Below are 23,918 nucleotides of genomic sequence, written 5' to 3' on the forward strand. Positions count from 1 at the left end.
ATATTTATTTTAGAAAATGTAACCAGATGTGTTCCCTTTCTCATAGAATTTTACAGGCCTGCCCTCAAAATAGGCATCCCACAGTTCTTTCTAGCAGTTTCTTGCTTAATTATTTAAATCTGTCCCACGAGAATAGAATTGTTGAAAGCCTCTAAACTCGCCAAACAGGATTTATTTGCTGCATGAGGAGGAGTATTCCATCTCTCAAGAAATCCTGTGGAGAGGTATTAAACGCAGAGCTGCAGCAAAGATTCAAGTAGTAAAACTCATCTGTATCACTGCAGATTTTATTGGAGTCGGGATAGAGCCACAGATTCTTGATTTCCCAGCTAGAGAAGCAATAAAAAGAAGGCATCTAAAGCTGTTCAAATCAGCAAACAGGCTAACCCATCTTAAAAATAGATATTTATTTTAACAATCAAAGCAATTTTCACTGATTATTCTTTTTGCCCTCCTTTAAATACAATCTTAGTTAACAAAAAAGCGCAACATTTTCTGAGTTTACTGTCTGCAAAAATATTCATCAACACGCCGTTTCTTGCACAGACTTGATTCCGTTTCACTCGATGGAGTCTGTGGTCCAGAACCTTCACAGGCATCAACCATTTCCACAAGCAGGGCTTCATCCATATCATCTGCATCCTCCGAGAAGGTCCTCTGGAAAAGGTTTAAGATGGTCTCCTGATTTTGGTCCTGCTGGGAAATTAAAGAGGGACATCACTGGCAAGCAGACAAAAGAGCTCTGCTAGTCAACAGAGAACAGACTAAGAAAACAGTCAATAGAGGAGAGATGGAGGGAGGCGTCCCCCAAGTTAATAAGATGCAGACCGGACCATCAGCCTTCCTTCCTCTCCCTGCTATTTGAGTGGTAAAGAGAAATGGGACACACTGAAATAGGAGGAGGATCTCTCAAGAGCAAAGGATGGAGCTTCTCCATCAAAGTCATTGCAGTGAGTGACACCATCCAATAGGTGCCTTTGATTCAAGCATGGCTGCTGTCCACAGAAGGAATCAGAACGTGATAAGTCATGCTTGGAGATGCCTGAATAATTGCTTTTTTATTTTTTTATTGCAGGGGTGGGGAATCTGTGGCCCTCCAGATGCTGGTGGACTACAACGCCTATCAGCACCTGCCAGCATAAGTAATGGAACGATGGGAATTGTAATCCAACACCATCTGGAGGGACTCATGTTTCCTACCCCAGCTTTATTGCACGAAAGACCATGCACCTTGGAGAGAAACTAAGCGCCTCCAGGAATGTTAAAAGTTACCTTGTAGAAGAAGTAATCTGTAGCTTCGGCTGCCTCAGAGAACTTGGCTTCAGACAGGCCAGCTTCACCTAAGACTCTGATCTTCTCTTGAATCATTGGCCTAGTGGAGAATACAGGCATTACAATTACAAAGAAGAGTCAAGCAAGCATCTTTCTTAGTGAAAGCACTGAACTAACTATAAGCACTGAACTACTCAGCCAGTAAGCAGAGGACATCACAGATGAGGATTTTTTCCCATTACTTTGCTGCACACTAGTTCCCTATATACTGTCTTCTCAGATTTCTATGTGAAGATGTCAAAGGTCTGCATTTTAAATTCCATGCCCCAACCCATCCCCCCAAAATACCAATTCCTTCACAATGAATTTGGGATATTTTGCTTGGAAGTGTAGGAATGTGGGAAACACCAAGGAGTAACAGGGATATCAGGAAAGATAGAGACAAGCATTTGTGCTGCCCAGCAAAGTCCATCCTCTACCTCTGTGGTTTCAAAACATCGCTATATAGACACATCTCCCCTTCTAGCCTAGGAGGACTGGGAACTTGCACCTATAGAAAATACCAAGAGCTCTGGAAAAATAGCAGTTTGGTATATTACTGCAGCTGCACATATCCCTAAAGTTAAAAACTACCGTAATTCCCATGTGTAGACAAGCTGGCTGCCAATATGGGCTTAGCAAGAGGGCAAGCCTGGATCCCTGTTGAGAGGGGTGGGGGAGAGAGGGGAGAATCCTGCAGGGAAATATTGCTTTGAAAATGAATGAACCCCCATGCCATTTAGAAAACCAACACTGGGGAAACTGTTGGGGTCTGCATGCACAGCCAAAGTCTTCAGATGACCATCAGTGCCAGATGAACAAGCTTCACTTGCACTAAACTCCACCCCAGTGAACAATCTGAAGGGGAGAGAGTGGCTGTAAGACAGGAATGAGGAACCTCTGGCCCCTCCAGATGTCACTGGACTCCAACTTCCATCAGTCCCAGCTAGCATGGCCAATAGTGAGGGATCATGGGAATTGTAGTCCAACAATGGAGGACCCTGGATTATTTACTCCTGTTGTAAGGAATACAAGCAAAGTCTGTGTTCTACTTAGTCAGCTCCCGAAACTCTAATTTCATGAAAGTCAGGGTGTGGTATGATAATGCAACCTGATAAGTTTTCTGATTAGAGACAGAAAGAACAACATTATCTGAAAATACACTGTGTGTATGTCTGAATTTCTGAACATGCACAGGCTGAGAGCTGGAAGCAGAGAAGAGAAACATGAAGACATGCTTAGAACAACAACAAAAAGGTAGTGGGCAGATTTCAGCAAAGATTAAATTATTATAGTCTAAAGCCGTGAAAATTTCTGAGACTGGGGGTGAAAGGTTAACACCACAGATAGGCAACAGACTATATGGGAGAAATGAAAGGCAGTGAAACCCAGATGGTGCAAAGATGTAAATGAAAGGAAGATGGACATATTTTACAGCTAAGGGACCCAGAAAGGGAAGAACATAAGGCCTGTGTGTGGATAGAAGACCATATGCAAAGTGCCCAAGTTGGGAGACTAGCAATTAACAGTGCAAGCTTTTAAGTGTAAGAGTAAGTCCCATTGACTGTACAAGATTGCAGCCTATTCAACAAGGAGCAAAACAAAAACAAAAAATGTGCAACTAATTAAAAAGAAAATAATTTGTTTTTAAGTAAAAGTGTTATGAAAATATTTAAACATTCTGCACAGAGCAAGGGGTCCTTCTTTTTCTGTCAATGGACACACTCTCTATAACCTTCCTATAACCAGCCCCAGTCAACCAGCCACATGAAATTTCTGTAGAGCTCATTACAGTAATCTAATGCTTATTATCACTGTGGCTAAGGTGATGCCCATGAAAAGCCTAGCTGCCACCATCAGCCCAAGCGAGCTCTGCTACACAGCAAGTTTGCTGCTGCTCACTTAGCTCACTCCCACTGGCGAGCACCATGTTCACATAAGGCAGCAGCTCATTTGTGACAGCTGCAATTGCTATGCAATAAATACGGTCCTGCAAATCAGCCTCAAGATAAAAAAAAAACCAGAACATCGCTTCTTTTCAACGGAAGGCAACACTTCATACGACAACACAAACTTTCCGCTACCCAAGTGTTCTCACAGAGCCTCGTGGAAAGAGACAGGGGAACAACCCCCACCCTGGCAAACAGCACATTTTCTTCCACTCTCGTACTAACCATTTTGTGGACAGAAATTTACAAGTAAAATGGGGAAATGACTGTCATTAGCTTTCTTTCATGTGTGGGCGATATGTCATCTCCTAGTTTCTTCTGAGGGAAGGGTATAATTATTTGCAAAGCTGATATTCAGGACTCCAGGGAGTACAAAACATCTGATGATTTGCCTTGTCTTGCTGCCGGTGGGCCATTTTCCCACCTCCACCTTGTAACACAATCCTCCCAAGCCTATAGGCGTTCCTGGCTTCATCCTACTTTTCTTCTCAGTCATGAATGTGGACTGCTGGAGAGGTGTAACAGAAGTTACAGAAGGAAGATGCCAGCTAAGCATGACCAGACCCAACCCGACTACTTGGCTCTGGTCTTCAGATCCTCCACCCCAAAAACCCCCTCTTGAGCGCATTGCAAGCTCAGAGTGGGCAATAACCTGAGGTGGCTTGCATTTCTTCGCTTAAACCCTTGCAAAATGCTGAAAACCAAGGAACAATCAAGTACCAGTCATCATGCACTTGAGTGACACTTGTGATAAACAGGAAAGATACTGATTTTCCAAAACTGATTCTGATTGCAAGAGCAGAGCGCTTCCAGACTCCAGGTGCTTTTGTAATAGTCTAGCATGCTCAGGTTGTGGGGAAAGTCATTGAGCAGTGCTGACGTAACATTTGGCTGCTCACTACTCATGGACCCCAAGTGCAATCAAAGGATTCTAATTGGGTGACCTTCATCCTCTCACGATCAAAGTTATAAACGACAGCATGGAAGGGGGAGATGGGGAGGACCAACAGAATCATAGAATTGTAGAGTTGGAAGTGACCATGAGGGTCACCTAGTCCAACCTCCAGCAATGCGAGAATCTTTTGCCCAACTCAACCAACTCAAGGGCTGGGTGATATATAGATCTGTCATCTACAATGAGTTTGAGGTCCATATCATGATATCAGTTTCCTCATTTTTGACCTGACAATATATTACAAATCATGGTGGGTTGGTGGTTTTGAACTATACAAAAATCACAATGTGGGGAAAACCGTGAAGCCGGTCAATGCCTCTAAATAGTTCCATTCCTTATTTCGGGCACTGTGATATATCAGTATATTGCAATGTTTAGCTGGTGATATTTTGCAATGTTGAAAACCAGGTATTGTCCAGCCCTACCCATGACCCCGAGAATAAGAGTCTCATGCACAACCAGCTTCCTACCACAAGTAATCATCAGCTGTGCCTTTTGCTACCAAGTAGTGAACATCCACAGAATTTGTTTGCCCAATTCGGTGCGCCCGATCTTCTGCTTGGATCAAAACCTGCATTTAAAAACCAAATATGCAAATTAGAAAACAAAAAGAGAGAGAGGAGAGCAATTACTGCTGCTACAACCCCTAACAATAAACCAATGAATCATTATGCTTGGCACAGAGCAGGTGGCCCTCTCCTTGCTGTCAAGATTAAAATGTAAAAAATGAGCGACTGAAAAGAAAGCATTTTACAAAAAGGAAACATTGAGGATCCAAGAGGGAGCTAACATTCACAAGGTGACTCAAAATGCTTGTCACTTTGTGTACTTCTATTTTCACAATGGTAAGAACAAATGAAGAGCCCGGCAGAATCAGGCCAGATTCCCATATGGGATTCTGTTCCCACAGTAGTCAACTAGACGCCTAGATAAGACTGCAATAACACTCATGGCCAGTAACCACTGCAAACCTAATCCTCCATGAAATGAGACAGGATGTTCCATTAAAACAGCACAAAAGTGTACAAAGTTTATTCCAAATTACAGTTACGATACCAAAGTTGCTGGCATCTGTCTGTCTTGGGAGACAATGGAGCACTTACAATGTATAGATCATGATATTAACCCAAGCGCTGCAATGTATTTCAGTATGTGGTTATTTGAGCAAAGGCCTTCTACTGCATTCTTGCCAACTTCATTCTGAGAGGAGAAAATTGGGGATGGGGCTGCTGGACTGTAAAAATGGAATCCCAAATTAAAGCTCAACCTCATACCTAGATGCACAAGTGACTAAGGGAAAGCCACTCTCTCTCTCTCTCACCCCCAGGTACCCATCTTCAGAAGAGGGGCAAGAGTGGTGTACCTCACACGAGTTGTGACTTTAAGGACAATGGCTTGCATACAGTAGTGAACACAGAGTTACATACATACAAAAAGGACTTCTTCTGCTCTCCCTCCTGCTCCTGAGGGTCCCCCAACCCTTAGGAGAAGATTGGGGGGTAGGGGTGATGGGGGGGCACTGAAGGGAGAACAGAGGAAGGTGAAAGTTCAGATGAGGTCTGTTGTACAAACAAAGTGATAGTGCTTGGTGTAACCCAATCGGCAAAATCCCAAAAAGGTTAGTTGTGACTAAATCCAGTTAACTGGAGCTTAGCTGCATCCATGTCATCATTTTTTAACTAGGTTTTGCTCCGTAAAGATTGTAGAGGACTTGACAAACGATAAATAGGTGTAATTGTTAAAGGGAAACCTTAGCCATGCAAACACCTGAAATGGAGCAGGAGGGAGAGTTGACTGAACAGTTTTGTAGTCATTAGGCTGCAAGAGTGTGTTTTGGTTCAACAGAGCCAAATCAAGCAGGCTATCAGCAATGTTTATTTATAATGGGAGCTGAGGGATCAGCAGTAGCATTAAATACTATATGCAAAACAGGTATCACCACCAGACAGATACTCATTTTTATAGGTTCCGTCTAACAACCATAGCTACAAAGTCATTGTGCTTTAGCACATAAAGTACACAATCCAGTTCCCTCACAAATAGCCTCTTATGGTTTTATCTTAAACTCTGAGGAGCGTCCTTTCAGGAGGAGCACCCCCAGGCAGTATCCAAGCTGTCTTACCCCAGGGTTCCAGAACAGCTCTGCAAACACAACCAAATCAGCGGACGATAAGGTGAGCCCCATGTTAGCTGCCGTTAAGGAGAGGACAGCCACAGAGTGCTTGTCAGAGAACTGGAACTCTTGGCAGAGGGACTGGCGCTCAGCTGAGGGTGTGGAGCCGTCAATGCGAATGTACCCAATATGCTGAAAGGGAAGGTGAGGAAACAAGGGGTCACTTATCATCAGGGCTTGCTCCTCTCTCCTCACTTGGCTGAAAACTGGAGCCATGCCAAATGGAGCACTGGGATCCCACTCCTTCAAGTTGCGAAGGAGATGATTTAACTTACATTTGTTATATTTTTGACCTGCCTTGCTCCAAGCAGGTTAGAGTTGCTAGGTAGTTGTGCTTGTCCAGGCTTGCTGGCCGTCAGTTATCTCATACCTGCCAGCCAATCCCAATAAACAGGAGTTGTTGGCTGGTTAGCTACCGGTAATATACCCCCAAATGCTCCCTCATGCCATCTGGCCCTTCATTCTCTCTGACCCTTCTCCCCTCTGCTTGGAACAGGTAACAAGATTCTCATCCTGACACTCAGCCCAGTACTATAATAAACAATTTCTGATATCTTTGAAGAGCGAGAACATTATCTAGGAAAACCTATTTTAAATTGCCTTAGCACATATTTAAGGCAGCCCTGACATATGAAGGCCATAGATACCAAGGACATTGAGTGAACTTGAATCTGGGAGAGCTGCATTAAATCTTGGCTAAATACAGATGCCACGGATGAGGAAGGTTATTATCTTTCTGGAACCAAATGCTTTCCCTTCCAACGAAGGCTAGAACATGCAGCACAGGGAAGGCCTGTGAGCTGTGGTATTTATGAGGGACAGGCGTGCCACAAATGTCACTGCCAGGTCGCCAGTGATGACCACACCTTTCAATTTGATTAGCGTCTCCCCAGCACAATTTATGGAGCAGGTAGGAGCTGCTCTCTGGCCTAGCTCTGAGACTTGGAAGCACCCAGAGCCAGTGGGACTTCTCTGAAGCTCACTGGGATGTCAGAAACAAAACTCCAAGTCAGGGGAATGGCAGGGTCAATGGCAAACACACAGGGAATTTTTGGCTACAGGGATTTTGCTACAGAGATTATGCCAGATGGCTATTCAGTTGGCAGGGAGGAATGCTAATGAGTCAGTTTTACATGTAATTATTTATACTCTTCATACTGTTTAAACTTTATACAGGTCAACTTTTCATGCCTGCTTCGTTTTAACAAGTCGGGGGGGCTTTTAAAGCTTTAGTTCATGACATGCTATTGATTTGAAATATGAGAACTGACAGCCGGAAGATTATCTTTAACACATTTAATCCCTCCTGATGTTGACTGGTTTACTTCAAGGTTATTAATCCCAGTGGCCAGGTTTGTATTTTGTGAATTCTAGAAAACACTAGACAAGGTGGCAGTAAGAAAATGTATGCAATGGGTTTTTATACACCATTGTGAATAGGTTCCAGGCAGCTTTGTATCGTGGCAATGATACAATAGTTTATCAGGATCTCCAAGTCCTGGAAAAGGAGTAGTAATAAATGCAGATCAATTTACCTTTTTCTCCAGTTTCTCACTGATTGTGTCCAGGATGAGTTTATGATGAGCAAATACCAGAAACTTTTCTCTTCCACTTTCCAATAAATCAAAGATATATTCTCTACAGTGAACGAGAAGTGGGGGATAGGAGGCTCAGAAGATACACATTGATTGTTGTTCCAGAAGCAATCAGTGTATGGTCCTAGATCAGTGATCCTCAACTTTTATTTTATTCAGAGAACTGGCAATTCAGCCAAATCCCAGTTCCAAGGACCTGTTTCTCACATGTAGTTGAAACTACGGACCATTTTTGAAGACTATAAAGGCCAGGACTTTTCCCAACTGCAACAAATATATTACGTCAAAATCTCTGCGTCAAAATATGATCAGTTGTTTTCTACTGAAGATCTATCTGCACGTCACCTTGTACAAAATAGGTTTAATACATTTGAAATGAAAGCAATTAGGACTCAATTTGCTTATTTTCAGCAGAACCAGAAAATCTTATCTCAGCCTTCTGCACAATGGATAACTTTAAGGATAACATTTCTGTAAAATATTTGCCAGGCTGGTTCAATACCGAGGCCAATGCTACAGTGCTTAAATGTTTTAATTAACATTTTTCCCAAACTTGATTTCGCTGCCAATCTTGTCTTGCAGTTTCCTTTCCACTGTAACAAGAATCGCCTAGTCAGGTAGGTTTGTGTGATACTGTGAAACAGCAACTTACATGATACAGTGAATTTTGGCTTCAGCAGTCCTGTTGTAAAAGAGAAAGAGAGCTTCCTTCTGTTCTTGTTTCTGCAAACAGATATTTGAAAAAGCCGTCAGTTAGGTCCAGAAGGTTGTAGCTAGCAGCTCAATGACTAGTGGGACTCACATGTGGCAGATTTCTGCAGCCACAATTCTAAAAGATGACATGCTTGAATTTTAAAAATATATTTATACAAGTACAAACCTCCCTCCCCCCTGCATATGTTTTGTTTGCTTTGCCAAACCTGGATAATTTGTTCTGCTGTGAAATTATTAAAGGTGCCATTATTAAAAGTGAAGTGAGAAATAAACACCCTATGGAAACCAAAAGAGGTGCAAGGACCTTTAATCAGCTCTATCAGGAGTAGGAGTAGGAATGAGAATTCCCCCTCTAGCTCAACGTGTTGTTATTTGATTAAACTTTTTATCCTAAATCTAGCACAGGCCTAATGTATAAAGCAGACTTGGGCCACTAAGTGCAACTCTAAAAATGTCTTGTGTGAATGCAACATACATATTTCATACAGGTACTGTCACTGGAGTTATGAGGATGTCCAGCTCTCTGATAAGCATGCACATAATGACAAAGACAGATTCCCCTTTCAAAAATGTGTGAAATGGACCTAACCTGCAGGCTTCTGACTTTTGTTGCCATTGCTGAAGAACTTTACTGACGGATATGCAGGTTTTATTAGGAGGTAGCTGCCATCTGTCCCTGCTAGGTCTTGATGGAAGTTACCCCAGCAAACACTAGGTTGGCACTTTTCCCTCTCTCCTGAGGACATGCAGAGTCAACAACACAGGTTCCAAAGTTGGTCCCTGCCAACTGCCTGGACCAAGAGCTAAGCAGTGGAGACAGAGCTACCCTTCTCCTGTCCATCGTATCTCAAACTATGTAGACAGAGACTCAGTTCAGACATCACAGCAAGCCATGGTTTTACTAACCACAGTTAAGAACCAGTAACATGGTTTGAGCTTTCAAATGTACAGCCAGTTTACAGCCAATTGTCTGTTTTTGTTTCCTCTCTCTTCAGCATGCCGCTTCAGAAATTTGTTGCTCTCTCCCATCTCCATGGTTCAGCAACCTCTAGAGACAGGGCACAGCAACAGCCATAACTGTGCTTTGTCAACAGTTTGTAGAATGGCAAACCAGAGCACAAACTGTGGTTTGATATTGTGACTTTGCAACCCTTTGGAAACCCAGGTTTGTAAACTGGCACAGGGTTCAGATGTAAACAGCACACTGTATACAGTGGTACCTCGCAAGACGAACGCCTCGCAAAACGAAAAACTCGCAAGACGAAAGAGTTTTCCGTTTTTGAGTCGTTCCGCAAGACGAATTTCTGCATGGGCTTGCTTCGCAAGAAGAAAGCCCATAGGGAAATCTCCAGGGACCTCTTTTAAAATGCTGGCGGTCGGGAGCAAAGACTTTCGCCCACCGCCGGCCTTCAGAAGAGGTCTCCCCCCCCCCGCCTTCCTTCCCGGGACAGCGGAGACTTCTCCACTGTCCCGGGCGATCTTAAAATGCTGGCGGGCAGCAGCGAAGCTTTCGCTGCCGACCCCCAGCATTTTAAAAGCCCCCAGGGCAGCGGAAAATTTTCCGCTGCCCCGGGGGCTTTTAAAATGCTGGGGATCGGCAGCAAAGCCCTCCTTTCCCCAGAGCTTGGGGGCGGGAGGTGGGGAGAAGGGCTTTTCTTCCCACCGCCAGCCTTCAGAACAGCCTTCTGAAGGCTGGCGGTGGGAAGAAAAGCCCTTGTCCCCCCCCCCCAGCCTTCAGAAGAGGTCGGGGGACAGACTGTCCCCAGACCTGGTCTGAAGGCAGTTTCCATAGGAACGCATTGATTGATTTTCAATGCATTCCTATGGGAAACCGTGCTTCGCAAGACGAAAAACTCGCAAGAAGAAAAAACTTGCGGAACGAATTAATTTCGTCTTGCGAGGCACCACTGTATTTAGATTTTCAAGCAACCGTTCGTCATTGTGATGGAATGCAGCCATGTTCTCGGCCAACAATATTTCAGACTCACACTCTTATAGCCCTTGGCCATTTCTTTTGCAGCCACTGCCAGCTCAGCCTTCGTCCTTGCGTTAATGCCTTCAGGAGCTACCACCACCATTCTGCGCTGCTTTGCAGGGAGCTGAGAGAGCACGTCAGACTTCAGGCGACGGATCATGACGGATTCTTCCAGCAGAAGCTTCAGTTCACCAAGGTTGGATGAACCAGAATAATCCCACCCCCAAGGCCGCTGGGTGGAACAGACACACAAGAGGAAGCAAAAACTTTAAAACATCATCAGTAGCATCATCACTCATGCAAGAGCTGTGAGTATACTGCACATCTATGCACTGGGATTCTGATACAGAACACAACTTGAAATTTTAAAATAATACTAATAGGAAGGTTTGAGCTTATACGAGTGCTAAGAAACATTTGGAAAAGCGTTCTAGTGATCCAAAAACCAAATGGTGTTCCAGGCTGAGAATTAGTGTGATAACCAATATGCAAAGAGAATTCCCCAAAGATTTTAATCCCTGTCATCCTTTCCAACTGTAACTGTGCTGTAATTTGTATGTTCATCTGAGGTCAGGAACAGAAATCACACAAGCGAATGAGAAGTGTTCACTATTTTTGGTTGTTTTAGTCCACAAAAGTTACCGGTATGTAAATAATTATGTTGTTTTCTGCATTTTTTTTATGTTCCCCATCCACTGAAATGCCTTTTTAAATTTTTTATTTATTTTATTACATGAATTACGTTAGTCTCAATTATCTACTATGGCTGAAACGAACAATGTAGAAGCAGAGAAAGAAACAACAGCAGAAGCAGAGCAGAGGAAGGTATCTGGGTTGAAGATATTGCCGGAGGATGTCTGCTTAGAGGAGTAAAGCAAATCATGGGCATGTCAGCACGAGACATTTAGGAGCACACATCTGGAGTCTGTTTCTCAGGTATGTGTTACGATATGGATGCAATGCTGCTGCAAAGTGCTAGCTTGAAAACAAAACATGATGGGAATGTTGGGACTGTCCGTGGGAAACAGAGGGACAGTCAATTCACAGGGTGAAGCACTGGAATTAGCTCAGAGTGTAATATGAGCTCTTCCTTTTGTTCCTGTAGAAGAAGTGCAGGAAGTGTTTCTCGACTGCTGGAGTTTGAAGAGAGCAGTCATGTTTTTTGTAACGCTGCAAAGACAGAAATAAAGGCATATAAATACGTTTTCTGTCTATCTCTTTCCCCTGCCGGGGGGGGCAGGAAAGAGGGGTGTGTTCTTCTCACGCTGAGAAGGATCGCCTATCGCGACCTCTGCCTGGATCTTGCCGGGAAAGCAGACAGGGAGGTCACCAGGAGACCAAGCCGGGTGCCTGGGAGAGTTGCCAGTTTCTCCTGATAAAGGCTTGATTTCCAACAGTATGTCAGTAATAAGTAAGAGCAGGCTTCCTCAACCTCGGCCCTCCAGATGTTTTTGGCCTACAACTCCCATGATCCCTAGCTAGCAGGACCAGTGGTCAGGGATGATGGGAATTGTACTCTCAAAACATCAGGAGGGCCAAGGTTGAGGAAGCCTGAATAAGAGCAATCAGCACAAGTGTTTTTCACCACTTTCCAGTGAAGACAACTAAGGTGCATCCAATCCATGATCCATGAGCATTTTATAAATTTTTCTAAGGAGCTCTGAATCATGAAAATTGTATCAACCCCCTTTCTTTCTAGCGTTGCAACAGAACTCTAGTTTCAACGGAACTCTAAAGTGTGTTTACAGTCTTCTCGGCATAGCAACTGAGGGATGATCAACTTGGCAATCAAGAGATGAGCCAAACAAATAGTCTCTGTTTGGCAGGGCACTGAAGCCCTTCCCCAGCCACTAGTCCACTCCCCTTTCTGGCTTGTGAGGTTTCAGCAAGCATGGCCCATGCACTTTCAAATATATACAGTGGTGCCTCGCAAGACGAAAAGAATCCGTTCTGTGATTCTCTTCATCTAGCGGTTTTTTCGTCTTGCAAAGCAAGCCCATTGAAGGATTAGCGGATTAGCGCTATTAGCAGCTTATCTGCTGATTGGATCAGCTGATAAGTGGCTTAGCGGCTTAGAAAAAAGGGGGGAGGGGGAAAAAACCAGCAGGAACTCGCAAGACATTGTCGTCTTGCTTGCGAAGCAAGCCCATAGGAAATTCGTTTTGCGAAGCACCTCCGAAACGGAAAACTCTTTCGTCTAGCGAGTTTTCCGTCTTGCGAGGCATTCGTCTTGCGGGGCACCACTGTATTTGAATCCCACAAGAGCTTGGTAGTTAAATGAAAGCGGAGATCTTCAGAAAATAAAACTCTGCAGCCAGCAGCGCATTCATTATCTGCACTCTTTCGGCTTATTCAGAACCCTGTTGGCAATTAAAGAGAGCCTCAAAGCATAATCATCATATTGACAACTTTCAACGGCCTTGTAAAACTACATCCGCTGAAAACACGCATGCCCTGGATTCCTAGGATATCAAACAGCAAAGTTAAGAAGCCGCTTTTTTTGACCTAGGCCATTCTCAGTGGAAGAAATTTCTCAGTCGCATGTTTCAGCAAAGCTCCCGAACTTTTTCTGGCTGAGCATCTGTGACAACCTACGTGCACTTTTCTGTCTTTTAATGCTCACTATTCACATCACCTGCTTTGAAAAATGGCTCGATGGCAACTATAAAATTTGGCTCATAAATAAAAACAGGTGACGTTTCATTTGTTGCACTTTTTTATGAGCAAGAAGTGCCAAGGAGTTGTGGATCGTAAACCAATAAACTAATTCCATCTTTGCTTATTGCATCTGCCAGAGATTTGTGGTCTTCTGCCGTGAAGCTAAATCAATTCCGTTTAAAATGGAGTATTTTTCGGGGTCTTGTTTTTTTAAACTGAGGTATTCAGGTTTGAGATTTTCTTGTTGCTGTTTAACCCAGACAATACAATTTATATTAATACTATATCCTACTTTTATTATAGCAATTTCTTTCCTTATGGATCCCAGAGAATTGTTTAATCATATTTTTGAGCAACTCAGGGAAGAATTACACATCACAAAGACAACAGGGATATGAACATTGGCAAAGGGGGAGGGGAGCAGGTAGGAGAAGAACTTTAACCCTTCACTTGCCCACCAATTCCTCTTCCCATCCTGCACCACTATCAGCTGGGCTGGAGAAAGCCTGGTAATGAGGGAAACAGCAAGGAGAGGGTGTTTGTGGGAAGCGTTGGTGGTGCAAGAAGGGTTGAGGGCCCACAGAATCCTTGAAAGATGGCCTGAAACAGGGGAATTCACAACAGAAAGGAATGAAGAAAAAGTTAGAAGGAAGAAAAAAACAGTAAAGAAGGAATGGTGATAACCACATATAGCTCAGACATTAGGAATGCCATAAAGCAGAGAGAATCAATGTCTTTCCATTATAAGATAGCATTATAAATATGAATATATATATATATATATATATGAGAGAAAGAAATTTAATGCCGAAAGTAAAATACTAAGTCTGAAAGAACTGGGGTTTGTCATGGCCTTTGGCCAGAACAATAATCAAGTATGTATGTATGTATGTATTTGCCCGTTAACCTTTTGCCTCCCATTAAAAACAAGAAAAGTACCACAATTTCTGGAAAAAAATGGCAAGGTGATATTATGTATATGCAGGAAATGCACATCAAGAAGAAACATTAGAAATAACTGTTAACATTGCCCGTTTATTTCAATGGGTCTATATTTGAGCAAAATAGATATTACCCATTAGGACTGGGCCTGGAGCATGTACAAAAGTGAAAGGAGTGTGTTTGTGTGAAGTTATTCAGAGCAGGAAAGACAAAGAAGGTCAATATATTATGATAAAAGGAAGCTTGGACAGATGAATTTAATATCAGTGTATATTTATGTAGCACTCAGTCGTCAGATGAGTGTTTCTTATCAACTAATTGAAGATCTACTCTGTTTAGGGGAAAGTGAAATAGCAACTGGAGGGAATTTTAATGAAGGTATAAATGCAGGCAAAGAAGCAGGCATGATACAATCACGAATGCACTGCAAAAGCAAGCATTATCCCTTGAGATGTTACAGCTTGTTGATATTTGCAAACATCATAATCATAATTAGAAGAATTACACCTTCTGTTTCATACCACATTGGAACATCTGATTTAGTGGTAAATATAAAGGAAAAAATAATAGTATTTAATCATGCTCATATTTTTGGTAGCTTAAAACTCATTAATCAAAAAGCATATTGGAGACTGAATCCTTTTTCCATTTAGGAATACAGAACTAATGGATTCATAGTAATGTCCAATTCCATATTTTTTTCCTTGTCAATATTACACCTCATGGGGCCAGTTATCAATATGATTGATGACAACACTATTTATGACATTGCACACTGATCAGTTTAATGAGTTAATTGGTAATCACAGAGGTCAAGTTCAGTCAGGCTTTCTTAGTTGGTGAACAATCTAGTTGGTGAACAACTAGGCTAGGCAAAAGCTATCCAAGGCCTCAGGTAAAAGTCAATCCCAGCCCTAACACTTTGCTAGGAGCCTTTTAACTGGAGATGCTTGAGAAATAGCAGAAAATCTTACAGTAACCATGGAGCTATGGCCAATTGTCACTACAGAAATCTGCCCTTTCGCAGCAAGACTTCACTGAGAGATTGTAAAGGGAATAAAGGTAAAGGTAAAGGTACCCCTGCCCGAACGGGCCAGTCTTGACAGACTCTGGGGTTTGTGCGCCCATCTCACATCTATTGGCCGGGGGCCAGCGCTGTCCGGAGACACTTCCGGGTCACGTGGCCAGCGTGACAACGCTGCTCTGGTGAGCCAGAGCCGCACACGGAACGCCGTTTACCTTCCCGCACCCGGGGGTGCTTTCGAACTGCTAGGTGGGCAGGCGCTGGGACCGAACAGCGGGAGCGCACCCCGCCGCGGGGATTCGAACCGCCGATCTTTCGATCGGCAAGCCCTAGGCGCTGAGGCTTTAACCCACAGCGCCACCCGCGTCCCCTTGTAAAGGGAATGGCAGTGCACAAAACGCTTCACGGAATGGAAGGTTATTATTATTCCCAAATAATAATTTCGTGGCTTCTGCTTTGCCAGGGATAGAGACTCATGTTACCTGCTTAGCATCACAGTAGCGGAGCCCGAAGGCATGGAACTGAGAGAAGAAGGATGGTCTGACAGCTGCAATCTGCGTATAAAGCTCTGCAGGGCGGGACATGGCAGGGGTTCCGGACAACAAGATGACTCGTTTGGCAGCCTGGGGATATAAATGTTGCAAAAGGTTAATTACGTGGCTGCTATCACACATAGAGATTCGAGGACACCCAAAAAGGTAAACATGGCTCTAACTAGCAGAGCTAACACAGCACAGTGGGTTAGCAGACCCCACCGCCAGGCAGACTGAAATGGCTTCCTCAGACGGCAGATTTTGAGTACCAAGAAAGAGCAACAGTGTGTTATGATTGTGTGTGTTTTTCTGCCAGGGAGAGATGCTTATGAGGCTTCCAGGGGCAAAAATAACTTGGCTGGCCTTGGATACCATACACCTTGATTTGGTGATAGTGGTGATGGGTGTTAAATATGCTGTTCCGCCTCAAGGAGCAAAATGTCTTGGCCTGACCCAAGAAGTCCCCTGTTAGACTCTTGCCTCTGCTGTCAACTAACTAGGTGGTCTTAGGCATGTCGCTCTCGGCCTCAGCTCCCATATCTGCAATGTAGAGATAACAATAATGGTTTATCTGAAAAAGTTGTTGAAGCCCACTGAAGAGAGCATACTTGGAGAACTCAAATAAAGCACGGTATAAATGCTAACATGTACAGTGGTACCTTGGGTTACAGACGCTTCAGGTTACAGACTCCGCTAACCCAGAAATAGTATCTCAGGTTAAGAACTTTGCTTCAGGATGAGAATAGAAATCGCGCGGCGGCAGCTGCGGGAGGCCCCATTAGCTAAAGTGGTACCTCAGGTTAAGAACAGTTTCAGGTTAAGAACGGACCTCCAGAACGAATTAAGTTCTTAACCCGAGGTACCACTGTATTGTAATTAGAAGTAACACAATCATTCCCATTTTGCTTTGTTAGATGACACTCATAGTGGTGGTGGTGACTGATATCCATCTGTCTCAAGAGACAATGAAGTGTGCCCCTGGGGTGAAGTAAAACCCTTGGGTGCAAGCCTGGGTAGTGTGTATGGATCCTCAGCTGGACCCCCCTCTTGGCCTCGCTGATGTGGTCCAAAGGAAATCAGAGCAATACGTATGGCATCAACATGGCTGCAGGAGTCACCAGAAGGAGGCGTACATTGTACCATCCAACCATCTTAGGGACTCCACTCTGGATTTGTGTATGGTATACACAAGGTTGGTGCAATGTGGACACACCAGCAAGAGTTTTGGATTGGCTTTGCCGCTGTGCCGACCCCAGGGCAGCCTCCTACCACCTCACCCCCCTCCCTCCCAGTGACCGGCCATGTTCCTGACATCTGGAAGCCAGGTAAGTGGTACAGTTCCACCCAGCCAACTGCTATGGGGCGCCATGAGCATCAGCAGCACAATGAGAATGTTCTTTGTATGATAAAAGGTGACACCGAGAAGACCTTTCCCCAAAGAGAAATTCAAGAATCATAGGCATATTCAAATGCAGAGCCAATGATACAATAGCCAGATCCCTGCACTGGGTATCAAAAGGCTTCAAAGAGCAGGAGGAAGGATGGGGAAATACCAGAAAATAAAAATGATTCAACATGCAAAAGTGTCTTATTCTCCTACAGCGATTTACTGGATTTTTAATGATGTTCACAGCTTGTGGCCTACAGCACGCGGCCTGGCATGCTTTGCATTATGGATACTATTTAAATGCTCATTGTGCTGGATATACAATTATAACCATCCTTCCGATTCCTTCTTATTCTGCCCTTGTCAGCTGTTTAACATTTAAAGTGTGTGTTGCCCTGCCTGACACGAAATGGAAATATCTGATGGTAATTTCAATGCAGAAGTTTGCTTCTTGGGAGAGAATGAAATGGGACTGGAGGGGAGACAGCATCTGCACGTTTGGGGAAATTTCATTTCTGTCATAAAACAGTATTATAACTCATGCCTGCTGCAACTTTGGAATAAGGTTAGGATCTAACTGAATATCACGGATGCAAACAACCTAAAGTTTTGAACAATTTGAAAATGGCAGTGTTTTGACATTAGACAGTAGCAGAGCTCCTACACCCACCCTTTAGGAAAACGGAGCTTTCAAAAATTCTTAAGCATAGAAAGGAAGAATTCTGGAAGACCTTAAGGACTAGAATACCTTTTACAACTATATTCATTCCTCAAAAGCAAACTGATTTATATTTCCATATTTCATATTCATGCTCATTCTGATTCATATTTCCAACAGCATTCATATTTCCATTTTTTTAAATAATAATAAAAAAGGACAGTGCCAGATTCTGCCAGTTCCAATGCACACCTGATGTTAAAGGTTCACTTGGAAAATCAGGCTAATCTAAATATCGTTTAAATTAAACTTCTTGATTCATTTTATAGGTTCAAAAAGTGCCCCTACACAATCCTCAATACCTGGTTGCAGAGCAACAACAGCGTTTTGTGCAGAATTTAGGGTTACTCAGTAAAGACGCAAGGTACATTACTATGAATAATTACTTCTGAAAACTCATGGAGTTTCAAACTTCAGCTCCATGTTTTATACATGGGCCTACTTGAAGATTCCATACATCACTGCCTTAAAGCGATTTCCTCAGAAATTTTTATAAGGAAGCAAAAAAATGGATATTAAGAAATGCTACTTTATCTTCAGAAGCAATCAATGCCTAAGTGATATCAAAGATTACACGTTTAATATTATAATTATGCCTATTTTTTCTCAAAAGTATTATATTCAGACCTGTTCTTCAACAGAGTTTCAGAATAAATATGAAACTTAAAGGCTCCTTATTAATCCATTATTGATTCTATATCCTTCATCCAAGCCACTTTAAGGATTTTCAGGTTACATACCAGAAAAACAGATTTATGAGGTCTGTGTGAAATACTTATGGAAGACTCTATCAGCTTTGGGATAAATCAATTTAATTGGTGGTTACTGACATATCAAAATTTATAGCAAATAAAAGACAGATCATTATTTCTCAGGGCAGCTTCACTTGGAAATATTACTTTGAAGCCAACTCTGTGACCTGGAATTCATTTATATAATCCTAAAATACTCAAAATCTCAGATACTTTGGAATGATTATGCATTTGTTCTGTATTTAAATACTCAATCTTGTACTACACTTAGGATTTCTGAACTTATTGCATGCATTCTGCTGTAGAGTTTAACTGATAAACCAAAATTGCCCAATCTGCATCATAGGTAGGTGAAAAAGCACAGAATTTAATTACGTCCCTCATATTGGGATTTTGTATGGCTCCCAACTTGTCACTACAGCACTGGTAGCAGCCTAGCAAAATTATTTTGGCTCTTGCCTGTATACCAGGCATCTTGAATACACAGCTCCTAAAAGGCAAATGCCCAATTTTGAAAACCCTGGTATGCTCACCTTCAGAAGAGGCATCGCAGCCCGGCATCGAGCAGTTTTCCCATTCTTCAGAAAGTGGGACTCATCCTGAAACAGAAGAAGGGGAGAGTACGTGAAACCCAGAGCAATAGCCAAACAACCAAAAAGCAGTTTATATCAGCATTCCTCCAAATGTGGGTCCCCAAATATTGTTGGACTACAACTCCTATCAACCCCAGCCAGCAAGGCCGATTTTCACAGATATCAGCAGTTGTAGTCCAACATCATCTGGAGACCCAAGGTTGGGGAAGGCCAAATTAAGCTGTCCTGATATTTTGTGCGATTATCTTAGATAATCCTAGACGGGTACAGCACCGCTCTGAATGTCAAACCTCCACAACGTAAGGTAGGATTGCTTGCTTGAAACTGAAGTCACTGTGAAAGGAAAGCACATCCTTTCATTGTTGATCTATCAACAACCATAACCAAGCCAGTAAAGGGAGGGGAAGAAACGATTCTCACTATTAATATTCTTTTTGCCGCTGCACAGCTTCCTCTTAAATGCAGATAATTGCGAGTCTGCCCTGCACGGATTCCCCCAAAGGAAGGGGTTAATGAAAAACCACCTAATTATGAAAAACCACCTAAGGAGAAAATCTAATTAGGAGCCAACCAGTTTGCTGTTAAAAGGCTCGCCAGGTAGGAAACAGACCTACCATTTGAGAATTTCCCCTCCTGGAATGAGCTCTATTGCCATTGCTGTTACAACACCGAGCTTCGGGACACTAAGGAAATTGGCACCCTCCCAGGGAATGTGCTCATCTTGTCGTATTTGGACGAGTAAGCAGCCATGCACAGAAAGGATAATATACCCCCTTCAACTGGAAGGAACTGCTTTCTCAATCTTGGTTAGCAATAAGGTTATGCTAATAACAGCCACCAGCAGAGGGAGGATTGAAGAGGGAAGCGAGGAAGCACAACACGCTGCAGAGGCTATTGGATGCAAAACGCAGGGCCTGAATTCTACAACATATCTAGTAAGAACGTGAATGAGGGCCAAACCACACTAAGTGGGAGATCAATGACTGTGATTATCCGCAATGTTTCATTTTGGGGGGTTTTAAATGAAAATACAGCCACTGAGGAGTGAGGGAGTTGTCTATTTCTTCGGAGCAATGGCAGGGGAGGGGTTTTACCCAGTCCTGTCATACCATTCTTCTCAATCTAAATGGCACGTATACACAAATAGCTGCCGTTTGCCCCATGGAGGAAACACTAAAGGTGTATTTTCCACCTGCACAGCAAACAGGGACAAGGTGATTAGGAAGAATGGCACACTCATCGATACTGTCACTCCCAAGCACTTGGTAGCCTCTCTGCTGTATTTCAATAAACAACATCCACAGTAAGGAAAATCCACCCCCATTTCTCCCATGTAAAGCATAGCATGGTTAGGCCTTGTGATGCGAGGCAAAAAAAAAATTCTAAAATGGGACTTCCTTGATTTTTTTTCCTCCGGTGTTTTATTTTTCTGCAGAAAATTTCCCATTTCATAAGTTCATTAGTGACAATGAATGGGTTCAAATATTAGGCAAACTTGGCAGTTTCAAAGTTAGCTGTGTTTACTAAGCACAAGTAAAATGAGGTAAATTAGATCGCTCTCTAAGACATCAGAATTGTTTCCATAGTGAATTATTCTATTCCCCCTGCCCCCTTCAGCATTTTCCAAAAATCCCACATATTGCCCAGACACTGAGGTCCAGGTCCGAGGGCCTTCTGGCAGTTCCCTCACTGCGATAAGTGAGGTTACAGGGAACCAGGCAGAGGGCCTTCTCAGTAGTAGGGCCCACCCTGTGGAGTGCCCTCCCATCAGATGTCAAAGAGATAAACAACTACAGTCATACCTCTACTTACTTATCCCTCTGGATACGGAGTCTTCGGGTTTTGGCCATGGCAAACCCAGAAGTTTATACTTCCGGGTTTCGCCACGGGCGCATGTGCAGAAGCACTCAATCACGTCGCGTGAATGTGCTGAAGTGTGCCTCTATTTACATAATTTTCGGGGTGCGAACAGACCCGCGGAACGAATTAAGTTCGTATCCGGAGGATCCACTGTATCTGACGTTTAGAAGACATCTGAAGGCAGCCCTGTTTAGGGAAGTTTTTAATGACTGATGTTTTAATGTATTTTTAATCTTTGTTGGAAGCCGCCCAGAGTGGCTAGGGAAACCCAGCCAGATGGGCAGGGTATAAATAAAAAAATATTATTATATTATTATTATTATATTAAGAGCCTAGCCTGCTTCAGACAAAATGACAAACTGAAATTAGTTGAAAATGGAAATGGGTGCTTCAGATTTCCTCCTCGCAGTTGTGCAAGAGGAAGGGAGTGGAGCAGAGAATCGTTTAGCATTGCATCTAAATACAATATTGCAACATCAGAATGACCAGTGAAGATACTGAGTGCTGCAATAGCCCCAGGGCTGCCCATAGTGGCAGGGAAAGGGAAAAGATCACTCTTAAGTCCCACACACAAACTGAGAAACTGCAAAAGCCACGCAAGTCACCAGTGACATCAGCTGATGGGTGGGTGCGTGTGGTTTGGGGAGCAAAGTGTTGCAGGACAAGACTGGCCAGAGATTCCCCACCCCTGCTCTATATGAATAAGCCCAGCAGACTTTTAAAAGACCTCACAGACTAGTACCTTGTAGACAACCAGAAATGGAAGTGTTGGGATTATGGCACTTTCACCTCTGGCACTTTGGCAAGAGATTGCACACTTGTGCAAGGGATTCCTGAGGGGCAGTATTCCTGAAGAGTAAATGCTAGCAGCTCGATATATATATTTTTAACTGCAAGGATGAGATCTAAGAAGCTGCTTGGCTCCAGGACCTTAATTGATGCAGGTGATCTGGGTATCTGCTGACCTCTCAGCATCATATGCACTCAACTGTGCAGAAAATTCTTTGGCTGTGGCCCAGAACACATTTACTTGAAAGGGAATTTCTGATGAGATGAGAAGGATATGTCCAAATAAGTACAGAGGGTTGAAGTGTTAGAACTGTGGGTTATGATGACTTCAACAAGACTCATTAAGAAACAATAATAAGAACTGAGATTCCAGAGCAGCCTTGAAGAAATATAACTAAACTGCGGTTTAGTATTATGAGAACGAGCTGCGGCGAGTCTCAGACTCATACTCTCCCTGTTTCTTTGTGCATAAGAATGAGGGAAGATTGAAAGCTTCCACTTTTCATTTTGCAAAAACCACAGTTTCCTGTTGTACGACTGAACTGAGGAAACTGTGGTTTGTTTTAGAGCTGTGCACAAAAATGCCTCCCTGGAATTCTCCACCCTATTTGTGCGTAGAGAAATTGGGCGGACCACTTCACCAAACATCTCCAACGGAAGGAGAAATTCTTCAACAGTTCAGCAGGGGTGAAGCTCAGCATTAGCAATGGCTAATTCTCCTTCCTTGTTTGAAATAGTTTTCTCTGTTAAGCTTTCAAGTAGAAACAGCAGCCTGGCCACCATTTTACATTCCCCATAATGCCACAAACCTAGCATCTGGGGCATCTGGGGAAGGAGAGGGAACAGTGGCCAACAAGAATGTTCTCAGAAATTCTCTTAGGAAAATGTCTGTTCTGGGAAAACGATGGCTTGGCTTTGGTTTATTCTAACTGTGTTAGCTAGCAAATCAGGATTCAAAACCACAGTTTGACCATGGTTTGTTTAAACTGACCATGCTTGGAATATATGTCAGATTCTGAGTTTGGTCATACATTGAATCTCTAGTTTACTCAGAAACCAAAAGAGAGAAGTTTTCAATCTTCTCCCTGTGTCCATCAAGTGAGGTGGGGGGAGGAACACATAAGGCCAAGGCTCTCCACAGTTTGTTCCCATAATGCTGATTCATAGTTTAGAACTACCAGGCCACTGCCTTTATTTAGTTTTATTTTTATTTTTATTTTTATTATTTTATTTTTTATTTCCATCTGACTGGGTTGCCCCAGCCAATTGCATGTACAAATACTAGAAACTAAAAGGTCAAATTTCCCCAGGCAGTGGTAAACAGTACGTGGTCACCGGAGTCTTCAGTAAGGTCTTACTGCAATCAGGAGAAAGTATTTCATTAAAAATAATCAAGTCCCTTAGAACTCATTGTTGCGCAGAAAGGCATGAGAAAATCGTGATGACAGCTTGTCCTAAAACCTCAAAACAAAAAACAAATCAGAACTTGGCATGAGTTGGTCCTTCTGGACCATGAGATGGACACATAAATGATGAGATTGGAAAGTAGGGTTTCCAGGTCCCATTCCTTGGCCCTGAAAAGCTGCTCATTACTTTAAATACAGGGAATCAGAAAGGTAACAGGAGAGCTCTTGGTCACCCTTTAGAGCAGACAAGGACATCCACATTTCCAGAAATACAGGGAGAATCTCTTGCAACTAAGTGGTGCCCTAAACAATACATTTTGGAAGCAAACGTATGCTATAATTGCTGAACAGTGTAAAATGAAATGGCAATTAAGAGGACACAGTCGCTATTAGAAAGCATTAGAAAAGCAGCCACTTCTAATTTCATACTGTGCAAATGGCAGCATAACATGAACCAACTTTCAATTCAGACAAGCTTTATTTACAGCTTAAGAGCCTTCCATGTCTTGAGACCATCTAATATGCCCTCACACCTGCAGTGAACATGTCCCCCATCTCTGTCTTTTTCTGGCCCAGGGAAACTG

The 23,918-nt window shown here is 43.1% G+C and overlaps 1 protein-coding gene across 9 annotated transcripts in view; it reads right to left on the reverse strand.

The window, feature by feature from the left end:
• Positions 1-246: 246 nt before the first annotated feature.
• The window catches only part of SMARCAL1 (SNF2 related chromatin remodeling annealing helicase 1), a 40,349-nt gene continuing 16,677 nt past the window's right edge, over positions 247-23,918 (reverse strand). For 8 of the 9 annotated variants that reach the window (XM_082238229.1, XM_082238233.1, XM_082238232.1 and 5 more), the window contains 9 exons: positions 19,220-19,285; positions 15,779-15,919; positions 10,686-10,904; positions 8,636-8,706; positions 7,924-8,026; positions 6,338-6,520; positions 4,686-4,786; positions 1,273-1,372; positions 247-696 (listed from right to left, as the gene is read on the reverse strand). In XM_082238229.1, coding sequence (XP_082094355.1) covers positions 502-696; positions 1,273-1,372; positions 4,686-4,786; positions 6,338-6,520; positions 7,924-8,026; positions 8,636-8,706; positions 10,686-10,904; positions 15,779-15,919; positions 19,220-19,285 — 1,179 coding nt within the window. In that variant the 3' untranslated portion in view covers positions 247-501. The remainder of the gene's footprint in view (positions 697-1,272; positions 1,373-4,685; positions 4,787-6,337; positions 6,521-7,923; positions 8,027-8,635; positions 8,707-10,685; positions 10,905-15,778; positions 15,920-19,219; positions 19,286-23,918) is intronic. The other variant, XM_082238236.1, reaches the window with a different exon arrangement.

Source organism: Podarcis vaucheri (assembly GCF_965113315.1).
Source record: "Podarcis vaucheri genome assembly, chromosome: 1".
Taxonomy (NCBI): Eukaryota; Metazoa; Chordata; class Lepidosauria; order Squamata; family Lacertidae; genus Podarcis; species Podarcis vaucheri.